Source organism: Musca domestica, unplaced genomic scaffold (genome assembly GCF_030504385.1).
Source record: "Musca domestica strain aabys unplaced genomic scaffold, Musca_domestica.polishedcontigs.V.1.1 43, whole genome shotgun sequence".
In the NCBI taxonomy this organism is placed as follows: Eukaryota; Metazoa; Arthropoda; class Insecta; order Diptera; family Muscidae; genus Musca; species Musca domestica.
Genome location: NW_026712332.1, coordinates 1290154 through 1303355, shown reverse-complemented (window position 1 = coordinate 1303355; position 13202 = coordinate 1290154). Strand labels below are relative to the sequence as shown.

General features: G+C 33.5%; 2 protein-coding genes across 2 annotated transcripts; one reads left to right on the top strand and one right to left on the bottom strand.

Annotated features, from left to right (window-relative positions):
* The first annotated feature begins 5099 nt into the window (after window positions 1-5099).
* Window positions 5100-8137, top strand: LOC131804398 (zinc finger matrin-type protein 3-like). The gene is made up of 3 exons (XM_059127235.1): window positions 5100-5782; window positions 6763-6831; window positions 7065-8137. The coding sequence occupies exons 1-3, from the start codon at window positions 5429-5431 to the stop codon at window positions 7869-7871; spliced, it is 1230 nt and encodes a 409-aa protein (XP_058983218.1). The 5' UTR covers window positions 5100-5428; the 3' UTR covers window positions 7872-8137.
* Window positions 8138-10936: 2799 nt separating this feature from the next.
* LOC101894436 (small ubiquitin-related modifier 3) lies at window positions 10937-12518 on the bottom strand. The gene is made up of 3 exons (XM_005185266.4): window positions 12358-12518; window positions 11538-11657; window positions 10937-11455 (listed from the first exon to the last, which is right to left on the bottom strand). Exons 1-3 carry the CDS (start codon window positions 12373-12375, stop codon window positions 11312-11314), a joined length of 282 nt encoding a protein of 93 aa, XP_005185323.1. The 5' UTR covers window positions 12376-12518; the 3' UTR covers window positions 10937-11311.
* Between the last annotated feature and the right edge of the window lie 684 nt (window positions 12519-13202).

Sequence of the window (13202 nt, the reverse complement as noted above, 5' to 3'; positions counted from 1 at the left end):
AAATGCGTACCTCGAGTCAGGGAGAAAACAAAATGTACTTTCGTTTGAATGTACATACGCCATTCAACATTGTAGTATTCATTCATAATTTTCAGTCTTCCCAAAAATTTTTAAAATTTCATTAAATTTTTCTATTTTTAATTTTTAAATGTCATAATTTATTTTTTCGATAAATGCTCTCATTTGTTAGGGATGGGACATATTTTTTCGTTGTTCTGAGAGTGATTTGATTTGAACAACGTACAAATATGAGTGTTCGCTCAGGAAATTTTGTGTGAAGAATAATAGTTGTGTTCCAGAACCTGCAAATTAGTACTAATTACCACTAATTCTGCTACAACGCGTTCCCGTACTCCAAAAACTAGCAAAACTTGCAGCTCTCTCGAGAAAAAAATGGCGCTGAGTGGTGCACATTTCTGCTTGTTTTAGCTACATGAATTTGGCCGAGCAGAAATGTGCATATTGTAAATTTGACATTTAATTGGCAGGGCTAACAAGGTTGAAAAATGTATTGATACATTTCAATAAAGAAAATGATCAACTTGAAAACTAAAGGAAAAACTAATATTTGTCGTGCAAAAAACAAAAAGAGAAAATATGGAGTAACTGATGTATTCACTTTTGGATGATTCCAGCAGTGAAAAGGACTGGCTGAATGAGGAATCAGATTATTAATTATTATTATAAATTATTAATTTTAACCTATCGTCTTCTTTTCTTTTCTAGGATGAACACAATGGACCTATAGGTCTCCGAGTGGAGCGGTTGCCATATGGCAATCGCGCGTCCTTTAACCTAACCTAACCTAACCTATCGTCTTCAATACTCATTTTTTAAATGTTGGCGCTCTTTTCAGTAAGGTTTCACCAGTCCGATTTAGGCTGTTTACTTTTGTAATTTTGAATTTTGACATTTTATCGCATTTCTGCTAATTTTCCGTTCCCTTTTTTTTTGAGCAAACCTTAATGAGAATGACATTTCGAAGTGTTGTCTTTTCTGCTAGTTTTACTACTAAAAAAGTACTGGAACACAACTAATGTAGTTTTTTCATAGTTAAGGGTCAAACAACGAATAGAGAGCGAATCAAGTGCAGTGGAAACGCCACATTAAATTTCGTTTAAATATCAACTGTCCGATTAGAAAAAGGTCAGATTAAATTAAGGTAGGGCAAAATGCGTATTACAACATATGTATGAACAAAAATTACATTTTTTGTAGCGAAAATAATCTTTAGAGAAATAGAATACATATTTTTTTGTTTATTCAAATAATTTGTTTTGTTTATTTATAATAAACAACTTGTTGCATCTATTTTGATAGTAATTCTGGCATTACAATCCATACAGATAGGCCCATGGTACAAGAATATAGGTAGATGCATCAACGCTTGGGAACATTAATACGTCCAACATTTTACTATGTTTTTTCAAACATTAGTAGATTTTTATATGTTTTCTTATACGACGCCACTCGGTGTTTATTATAATATGCGTTTTCAACACTTTTAGAAATTTAAATACTTTTTCATTAAAAAAATTGCAATTGCAAACTTAGTTTGACAGTTCAGCTGTGTCGATGCGTCTGCCTGTATTCATCTACCATGAGATAGGCCCATGGTAAAAGAATATCTAGATTTCCCATCAATATAAAAAATGATTCAGAAAATATTCAAATTGGGGTGTTTTCAAAGGGCGCAAACAAGGTTAAATGAAGAGAAGGTGGGCTATGTTTGAATATTTTGCATGTAAAGAAGCCTACCTGTATGGATTGTAATAATGCTAAGTTCACATGGCACGTGATTCGCTCTATATTCGTTGTTCGATCATTAATTATTAAATATCTACTTGATTCCCCAGACAACATTTTCTGAGCGAACAAAGATTTTTGTTATTTGTTCCATTCAAATCACTTTCAAAACTACGGTGAAATGTATGCCATCCCTAACAAAGAGAGCACTTATCGAAAAAATAAATTATGACATCTAAAAATTCAAAATAGAAAAATTAAATGAAATTTTAAAACAATTTCGACGACTGAAAATTAAGAATGAAAAATATAATGTTGAATGGTGTATGCATTCAAACAAAAGTAGATTTTGTTTTCCCTCATCCTAGGTACTCTTTTTTCCACGAGATAGAATTTCGACAGAAAACTTTAAGGAAAAAATATGTGTAAAATGTCAACATTTTGGAAAAAAAAAAAACATTTAATGCTAGGAACACAATTGGAGCGAACGACGAATTTCGCCCTACGCGGCGACAAAATGAGCCGCGAAAATTCGTCGTATGGAACACAATACCGACGAAATTATAAAACAGCTGATGAAGTTGTTTACTTTTTGCTCATTTGTTGACTACAATGAATTATACAAGAACACATAATTCTTTAAGTTCTCTATTATAATTTCACTTATGTCTATCTTCTCTATTATAAATTCACTGATATCCATCTTCACTCAGGCGCAAGTACTCAAATAAATAAACAAATTAATTATGTTTTTTTTTTTATACGAATAACAGATAGTAGAGTGACCATAACAAATTTTAAAGTAAAAAGTAACTTTATTTACTAAAACACATAAAATTCGTACAAGTATGGCCACCTTGTACTGTTTTGTTCGCCGGTCGCCGGCGTATGAAATAGAAATAGAGCTAATTGAGTTCGCGGCGACCGACGAAATTTTCGCCGGTGCCATGATTGTGTGCACTTCCATATACACATATGTGTTTTATTTTTCACGACGAACATACGCCGCGAAAAAATTCGTCGTTCGCTCCAATTGTGTTCCTAGCATAAGGGTCTAAGAAGCTTGAAGTCATGGCTAGGCATATTTTGTGACATTTCATAAAGGGATTACAGAGCCGCACTAAAATCCTGCCGTCCTTTTCCATTGTAATTTGACATTAATATGCCTAGCCATGACTTCAAGCTTGTTATGTACTTAAGCTGCAAATACATAAAGATTAATCAGATCAGATTAATTTTTGTATGACGAAAAAAGTGATTTTCAAAACAAAGTGATGTGGCAACACTTTGTTAACAATTGCCTTATTTTGAATAAAAAGTTGTTGCGGTGGCGCTCACAATAAGTAAATGCCATGGCGCAATAAAATAAGCAAGCCGGCATTAGTTTTAGCCGGCAATGATCGAACGCCAAACTGAAAATGAGCCGGATATGCAGGTCTTCTGATTTATGAAAAAAAGGTAGTGCCAAGTTTGTGTTGATTTTTGCTGAGTCGATTCTTTTAAATCGGCGTTGGAAAAATGCAACTCTGTGCGTATGATTATGTTTAGTAGAACAGTGAAGTGAAGAAAAGTAAATAAATTTGGAAAATTGTGGGAAAATCGAGGAGAAGGGGAAATTAGTCTTGGCGTCATTTTTCCCGTATAAAAGCGTAGAGATAACCAAAAGAAAATCAGATTTTGTTCGTGCGCTATAGAAAAAACAACATTTTATTTCGTTTGCCAAAATCGACCATTTGAAAAAAGTCGGCATTTAACAACGGTACAAAATTAAGTTTTATTGACGGGTTTATACGGCTGCGTGCCTTGCATTTATTTTTTATGTTGGATGGATAAAAATCATAGATATTCCATCAGCTTGCAAGCCATTACGAGGCCTTCCAACAGGTTACGCGGAAGGTCGCCTTGTTTAAACCAGCCATATGCCATAGAAAAATTTGTGTCGACATTTAAGTTGCAGCAAGCCAGCAGATTGATGCGACAGTGTCCGTTGTGCCAGAAAAGAGCCATATAATTTCCGCCGACATTAGTTCCCACAAGCCAATTAAGTATCTGGCCAACCAGGTAACGACGATAAAGAATTTTTAAATAGTTACCTCAGGTTAATTGGAACCGGCACCGTAGCGCTTTATCAACGAGTGTGAGGCGACCGTTAACCAATCTGAAATAAATTAACAAGGAAATTAAAATATTATTAATTGATTTGACATTAAGTCCAAAAAAACTAACCAAAAACCAAAAATTTAAAAAAAAGAAACTCTAGTATTAATTTAATGTTTTAGAAATGAGTTGTGTTGTTTAGTAGTTAATACTCGTTTATGTTTTAATTTAAGTATTATTATTGTGAGGAGAATTAATGCCACGAAACTCGTTCGACGTGAGTGAAGGAACACCCTCAACGTTCAACGACGAAACGTTTTTCTTTTCTTTTAGACAGGTTAAAGAAATGTCTAGCCCTACCTAATCGAGCTCCATTAGGCAGAATACCTTAGAGTAGTAAAAAATAGCCCCAGTTGGCCGAATACTTAGTGTGAAGATTGTTGTCGTCCCGAATATTGACTCACATTCCTCGTGTTGTTTGGTGTTAATAATCCATTAAGAGACCATGATAAAAGCAATGTTAATAAATGTATATGTTTGAATGTTAAGATTAATTATCATGTCTTTCTAACTTGAGTGTGAGAGAGGGAAGGAAGGGCGTGTTATAGGGTGAAATAGTGTGTGTGGAAAATGGGGCCCTTGAAACAAATGAGAAAGGATACGAAGGGTCAAGGTTGGGTGGGCAGAGTGGAGGAGTCATAACCACCAAGCTCCTTTGCCATGAGTGTGTGTCGTGTTTGTGATCGTGTTGTTTTATTTGTGTTTTTCCCCCTTTACATTGATTGTTAGTCCCCTAGGCCTGAAGGTGAAAGGGTTGAGAACCCCCTGAGAGTTGCACTCCTGAGCTAGATGGAACCCCACCTGAAGCACCACTGTAGGCGGTACATAACAAAGTTTAAAAATGTAAATTTAATTGTGTATTTGTCATTAAGACAACATTTTTATTACTTAAAAGTATTTTGAGAGTATTTTAAAGTCATAAGTTTCCATAAAAATACAATTTCACGTGCAAAAACCAAAATTAGTTTCAAATCGAAAAAATATTGTTATTTACTTTTTCTGAAGATGCTAAATACGAGAGTAAAATCATTTTCCTGCCGAATGCATTCTTGTGACATGCCTGTATATCTTTCATTCATAATTTTCAGTATTCCTGAAATGCCATAATTTATTTTTTCAATAAATGCTCTCATTTATTAGGATGGAATGGAACAAAGAACAAAAATATTTGTTCGCTCAGAATATTTTGTGTTGGGAATCAAGTAGATATTTCATAATTAATGGTCGAACAAAGAATAGAGAGCGAATCACGTGCAATGTGAACTTAGCATAAGTCGAACAATCGACTATGAATAGTCGAGTACTCGGTTTTTACCCAAGTCCATAGTCGAGTTTGATAGCATTTGGAAAAACGATAGTAGCAGCTAGTTCCGCGCTCTTTAGTGAAGATGTTCAATTTTCTCATGTCTCATTCGTAAACAACAGAGTACCCCGAGTCTTTGCTTTCTGTTTATTTTTTATCAAGTATTGCTTTTTGGCCTTTATATTCGCTTCGTTGGGACGTTTTTCATTTCAAAGTGCAAGGATGAGCTACCCTACGGGATACCTACAAATGGGAGCTACTTCACCAGATAATATTCCCCCGGTCAATAGTGAACTATACGGATATGGAAATGTTACATATCCTTCCGCTGAGGCCGGTTTTCAAAATCAGACTACAACAGAAAATAGTCCACATACCTACGGGGAGTACAAGACCTCCTTGAAGCGAAAATATTTGGATTCTTTCCGTGTGCCAAAAAAGCAAGAAACCGTTGTCGAACATGATGATAAGGGCAATCTGGTTATGTTTAGTGGGCGACATCCGTCATATCCAGATGAACTGAATGCGCTAATACATCCTTCTACATGTGACTTGTGTAACATGAAAATGAATTCGGTGAGTCCAGTTACGTTAAAAAATTTAATAACATCAAAATCTCCACTTTAAGATGAAGCTCCTATGTCACAAAATATAAAAATTGAGTTATCGGGAACATTCCATTAACATCGTAATTTAACAACATGCAATAAGAGCGCCGGACTTGGACCGCCATTATATGTACACTTTTAATATGAAGTTATATAAACCAAGATATCGGGAAAATGATGCATGCAAATCAAAATCTCCAGTTTGATATAAAAATATAAAATATGTGTTATCTGGAACATTCCATTAACATTGTAATTTAGCAACGTACATACGAAAAGAGCGTTCTGAGATGGGGATCTAGGAATGTCTTCTATGGGCAGGTACAATTGTACTAAACGAATAACATTTCCTTTAAACTTTAGGTCCACTCTTAAGTTCTTTTTTCATTCCATTTGAAAGTGAGTGGTTTTCTATCGCAAAGATGAACCTCGTTTTTCTAGATACTAAAAAAATGTAGACCCATTTAAATTCCTCCCTAGAATTGCATTTTAGGTGTATGATGATTGTCCATAACTTCAGAGATATCATTGTTCGATATTACATTGTTAAGTTAATTTTACATTTTTAATTTCAATTTTACATGTGGGTATACAGTATGACGGATTAATATTTACTCATAGAGCTTTAATAATTACTTACAATTTTCATTCATGTTTTCAACTTTTTGTGTAAAAGTTGACATTTTGAACAAATTTTTCTATTTTTCAATTCTGCTGGAGAGACACTTGTAAAACATGTTTTCTGCTGATACAAACATTTTGAAAAACTTGCCTCTTTTGTTTGCGGGTTTTTTAGAAGATTTGAACTCGTGGCCAAAATGCGCACCTCGGGTGAGAGAGAATACAATATATACTTTCGTTTGAATGTACATATACCATTCAACATTGTAGTTTTCAGTATTTACTCATAGAGCTTTAATATAATATAAAAAATATTTATGTTTGTAGGTAATATCGGCAAAGGATCACTATGAATCGAAATCACACGATAGAAATATTACAAACTGGATTACAAGGGTAAGTAAAGTTCAAAGTTCACAAAAATATTTTGACTAATTACTAATTGGCCTGACGTTCAAGTCACATACTTACCCCGGTTTTCAATAACTCTGATTCCTAATTGTGTTAATGGGCTTTGGCTTAAAGAAATAATTTTAACTGACTTTAAGCCTACGATAGTTTCAGAAACAGAAATACTTGTTACAAATGTATGAAAATGTTTGCCATTAATATATATCTCATAATTTCAGAATTATACTGAAAAGGGCCTTAACCCTCCCGAGATAGTGCGTTATTATAAGCAAGGGCCCGTGGGACCAAATGCATTCCATTGTGACCTGTGTGATTTAAAGTTAACTTCGTTGACACATGCTCAACAACATTTTGCTGGCAGAAAACATCAATTGGTTCTAAGTCAACGATCGAAGCCTTCTGGCGCTGGTTATTACAATAATGAAGGAAAATGGGTTAGACTTTCCACAAAAGCTTTTCCAAAGAGTGCAGATCGACGATTCGGAATTGGCGAACAATTTCTTTACTCATCCAATGATAACGTCACAACAACCACTGCCAATGAATCTTCTAACTCCGTCATTAATTCACCAACACAAACGCCAGAAGAGAATGCTGCGGCCAAACCCCCAAAAATCCCTAAAATGAATGAGCATGATCCAAATCTCTTTTGTGCGGTATGTAATGTAAGTGCAACATCAGCATTACAGATGACAATGCATTTAACTGGAGCTAAACATCAGAAAAAACTAAAGGCTAGTGGCGTTGAAATCACCAATACTGGCCACGCTCCATCTTCTACTACTGCTGCTGACTCAAATCAAAATGCGGATAATCTTCTTAATTCCGTTATTAATGAACTGAAACCTGATACAACCGACTTGTCAATGTACCGCACTCCTAGTGGTCAATATTATTGTCAAACGTGTAATTTAACTATTACCAATCTAAGTAGTTTGCAAAAACATCTTGAAGGAAAGCGTCACCTCAAAGTTCAAATGGAACAAAGGGCATTAGCAGCAATATCCAAAGTAAAAACAAAATAAGCAAATGAATTTGTATACCAATATCATTATTGGTCTGTTCCAGAACTGCGAGAATGTAAAAGTTTTTACTACGATAGCCGATGTTTTCTTTATGATATCGAAGAAAATTGCAAAACTAGTAGATTCTTGTAGGTTCTGAAACAGAGCGTATGTGTTTTTGATAAACACAAAATAGTCTTATTAATTTATTATGAAATCCTTATATTTTATTAGAATAACTCTCTTGAACATTAAATAAAAAATGTTCCTTATACACACACACAAAATCATTTGAAATATATTTTACTTAAGAAGAGAATCTAAAGGTAAGTGTGCAAAAACACACGAAGCACTAGGGAATCGACGAATGACATTAAAGAATACCTTTTTATAAAGGGACTAGACAAGTAGGTATTACTTGTGAGTGACGCATATACATATATTAATATACAGAATTTGCACTGTTTTTGACTGAAGATGAAAACCAAAAACATATGATCTACAAAATAAAAAAACAGGAAAATGAAGACAAAACTTATCCAACTGCTTTTCACCTACCGATTCTAAATATAAATTGATAATTATATGGATATTAAATGTACTTTGCACTTTAAAAAATGTTTTATTAATGTGTTTAAAACAACATAGTACGGAATTGCGACATCTTCTAGTTTTCGAATGACAAGTACTTAAAAAAGTAACTTTTTTATATTTACTGGAAAAATTACATATTTTGGTTTTATGTTTTGAATAAATAAAACTAGTAAAAAGTTGTAAGTTTGGCCGGGCCGAACTTTGAATGCCCTCCACCATTTGGAACGAATTTGGCAATATTTAAAAAAAAAAAAAATCCGTTAAAAATTCTGTTAAAATCTTAAAAAATGGTCTATACGACGTGAATCTGCACAGACAATTTTCTGTTGTAGTATCCATTACGAACTTCAAATATCAAATTTGAAGCACTTCCGGTGAGTAACGTCGCTAAAATCATCAAAATACCGAATAGCGGTGGTCAAAATATTCAATACCAAAAGTCCTGCAAACAAAATAACATTTGTGTAAAATTTTATCAATCTACTTCAATTCGTTCGAAAGCTAGAGTGACTTACACAGACCGGCGGACATCGCTAAATCGACATAGAATTTAATGCTGATTATGCTGTGGGGTATAAAATGTATATTTCGAGGTATTACAAACGGAATGAAAAACTTAATATTCCCTCCCTACTATGGAGGGTTATACTAACAATGTGTAACTCGATAATCATTTTCCTTGTTTGTTTGTCTGTAAGAAAGTTTATCTTTATACCCGACACCACATTGTGGTACAGAATATTGTGTATTTGTGCATTTGTTTGTAACATGCAAAGGGAAACGAGATAAACCCATAGTTCCCTTTGATGACCTTCATAGGATGATATTCTGAATAGCTTTATACATGTTCGTCTGTTCATATATTTTTGTAAGAAAAAATGCAGATCGCATTTACTGTGTGATGAAATTTTGCACACTGTGGTGAAATTTTACACAGTCCCTGGGCCAAACAACCAGGGACGAACGCTATTTAAATTGGTAATAGACTTAGATATAGCTCGATTTCAGGTTTATTGTACACCAAATGCATAATACGATTGAATTTAGCCTTTGTACGAAAACTTCATAGCAATTATATTTGGTTCGTGAGGTCACGTCAAGTTTAGTTGTAATCGATTAGGATATAGCTTTCATAGGTTAGTTTTAACCGATTTCTAATTTAAACCGCTCTAACGCATTTATATTCAATTTGTATTTAAATTGTCAATATCGTTTATTTGCTACAGGTGACTACTAAATATTCACAGTGAATAAAGTCGGCTCGACTTTTCTGCTTACTGGTTTGTTATATTTTATAGTGGTCTGAGCCAAAAATTCGGTTTTCATGATTCATATGGCCAATATACTGGAAAATATTTTAGTATATAATGGCTACATAAAAAGGTTTAAGTAACATCATAACTGTGTAAATAGTGACTGAAGCGACTTTTAACAACCACCTGTATCCGTATACCTATCTACATAAAACAAGGAAGCTTCCTACACACCTATTTTACAAATATATTTTGAAACAACTGTACTTCATCTTCTAATACATCACCGCAAAACTCGTTACTGGAGAATGAGTCATCGCACCGTGGCTGAAAGCTGGAAGAATAAAACCACCTTAAACAACTATGGTAACTATGTCAAGGGTCAGATACTTTGACGACATAAAAAAACACAAATTTATTAAATTTATAATTTTTAATTAAAACATAACGTTTTGACAGAAAATAATAAATGGCATCATCATACGATCTTTATGGTAACATTATAAGCAGAGACATGCCTGTGATCTATACTAAATTCCTCTACCTTTAAACCACTGTGCGGTGACTCATTCTAAGTCATCAGTGTTAGATACGAGTACAGTTGCCTCAAAATACTTTTATATAACATTTTAAGGCAACTGTACTCGTAGCTAACTTCGACAACACAGACTGAGTCATTACACAGTGGTTCGGTTCAAGGCTCTTTACGTAGCTGATCGCCTATCTGTTAAAGAGTAATTTGCTAATTGTTAGGTATAATCTAATATTCCACATTACTATATTCTTTTTTGAAATAAAAATGCAGCCATTATTCAATTTCATACATTCGAAAACAATAGTTCCAATCAAAACTATGCAAGGATTTTAGGAAAAATTAAAATTTCAAATACGTGCTGATAAAAGCAATTACATTCATGAAGTTCCTCCTTAATATTTAATGAGCCAGAATAATACTAAATATTTCAAACTGAAATAAAACCTAGAACAACAGCTGAAGAAAACCGTTTTGCACACTAAATTTACCGGTCATAGAAGTTGAAATTCCATTGTATTAAAAAGTATTAGCCAAATATCCAGATCACTTCCTTTCGTTTTTTTTTTTTACTATAGCTTAAAAAGCTCTACTACAGCTCACATTTTTTGCATACGTAGGTAATTAAAAAAAACATGTATTTTTTTCTCGTCCATTTACATTTGGATCTAGCATTTATTAGTTGACTCATTTAAAATACCAAAACATTAAGTTCTATTAAATTTATTTTTGTTTATATTTTTTTACAACTAAAAAAGGAAATCAATTGAAAAGGTATGTATATAACGCATTTTTCTTGTTGTAAGACAAAATTAAAGAATAAATCTGCGGGAAAGTTCAACGTGAATTTTAAATACAAAAATTATGACAAATAGATGATGAAGAATGTGATTCGACAAAAGTTCAATTCACTTTCAACAGTTCCATACATTGTTTCAATTGAAGCTGGCTGATTGATTGGATTTGGACATACTCGATCGACTTTTATATTTTTTAAATATATATTAAAATTATTACTTTTCATGAGTTTTTAATATTTATTAAGAGTAAAATTAGATTTGTTGTGTTTTGTATGTATAAAATTAATAGTAAATGTTGTAGCCACCCGTCTGTTGTTGATAAACTTCAATTGTATCGCCTTCTTCCATTTCCAAGGAGGTTGGTGTGTCGTTCTCGTTTATAGGTTGGCCATCAAAACGAAACCGAACCACTTGCATGGACAGACCCTGGAAATTGGACAAAACAATAGGGCATATATTAGAATGGGCATAAACTAAGGTTGGGTGTACATAATGTGAGACAACTTACCGCTCTGTCACAGTAGGCATTCATCAATTTTCTGAGTGGTGTATGTTTCTTAATTTTGAATTGTACCACAGCATTGTCCTGTCCCAAAACTTTAAGATTAATATGTTCGGTTTCTGATCCCTACAAATGAGAAAGAATAAATATTTAAGTTGCATTTTATATTTACATCCATTTAGACCCACTGTGCGCAAAATACGTTTAAGGCAAAGTGGGTACGTTTCGTTCAAATAACGCTACAGAGGCCCTAAACCATAACAATAATTATATTTCGACCCATACAAAACGTGTATACACACATATAAATATGGATATACAACGTTGTGGACAAAAATAATGCAAAAACAATGTTAACTGAAAGGCAAGAAGTAACGCTCCGAAGATTTGCAAGCCTCGTTTTCTAGCATTGACGCGGAAGTAGAGGGCAAAGAGTAGACACTGTGTGTAGGGTGTATAGTCAACGAAATCAAGAGATAGATGAACAAAAGCCACCAGAAAATGTTAGGTTATGTTTTATACGTATATTTGTCTTGCTAGAAATTACCGGAACCTTTAGTTCCAAGCACAACTGGCGTCCCAGTACATCATTGGGTACTGTTGGAGATATCTCTGAATTTGTTGAAATCACAACGAAACGTTCGGCATTTTTTTAACATACAGATGGTGGAAAAGCCGCATTGCGTCTCTGTTGCCGCGCCATGTTTGTCGGCGTCATACACACATTTTTCTTGTTCTTTTGTGCAGTTTTTTTCTTTTTCACTAGAAAACACTCGTTTTTGATTTGTTTCTCTGAACTATTTTGTTGCCTCAGTTGCACACATACCTTCTTTTCGTCAGACATTTTTATTTAATTTGTTTGTTTTTTTTGGAATTTACAATGTAAAAATTAGTTTTAACACTATTGAATTTTTGTAACTGAACAAATTTTTAAGTCTCCTCGCTTCTTATTCGTTCAACACTTGCGGACAATCAAATACTGCTGCTGCCTTGCAAAAATTTTTCGTTAAGCAGAGCCGAAGAAAATGTATCAAGAAAAAAGCCGCCGCGACGCACCAGCCATCTTCTATCAACGCCAGCCATGTTCGTTAAAATACATCACTGCGTCGATGTTGCCACATATCCCTAATGTGATGTTATCGTTGTACAACATGTCGCATATCAAAATTATATTTCTTTAGTACGCTGTCAATAATATTAATAAAATTACGAAAATAAATTTTTGATATTGGGGCTAAAATGTTAGATTACAAATTTTATACATATAAAAATAGGATAAGCTATTACGTATTTCAAATATATATGTACAGTTTGCACAGACGAGTACTCTAATTGTATAAATTCGCATTGCCTTGTTAGCTGACTTATCGTACAACAAAGTAAGATGACAGTAAATGCAAACCCAAACTATCATGGTAGAATTAAGAAGGGGAAAAATTATGTATTATTAATAATAATTGTTATAAAATTATTCATTTGACAACATCTCATTGTCAAAATTTTTATTTACAAATCCAAATCAGAAATTGGAACAGGTTTTCTATGCATTGAAATTTGAAAATGTAAGTTATAGAAAACGCAGAGATGGGCAGACTTATTTCAACATCTTCTTAATTTTACCATGCAAATTATATATCAAGAAGAATTACAGTTTTCTAAGCTGTATTTACT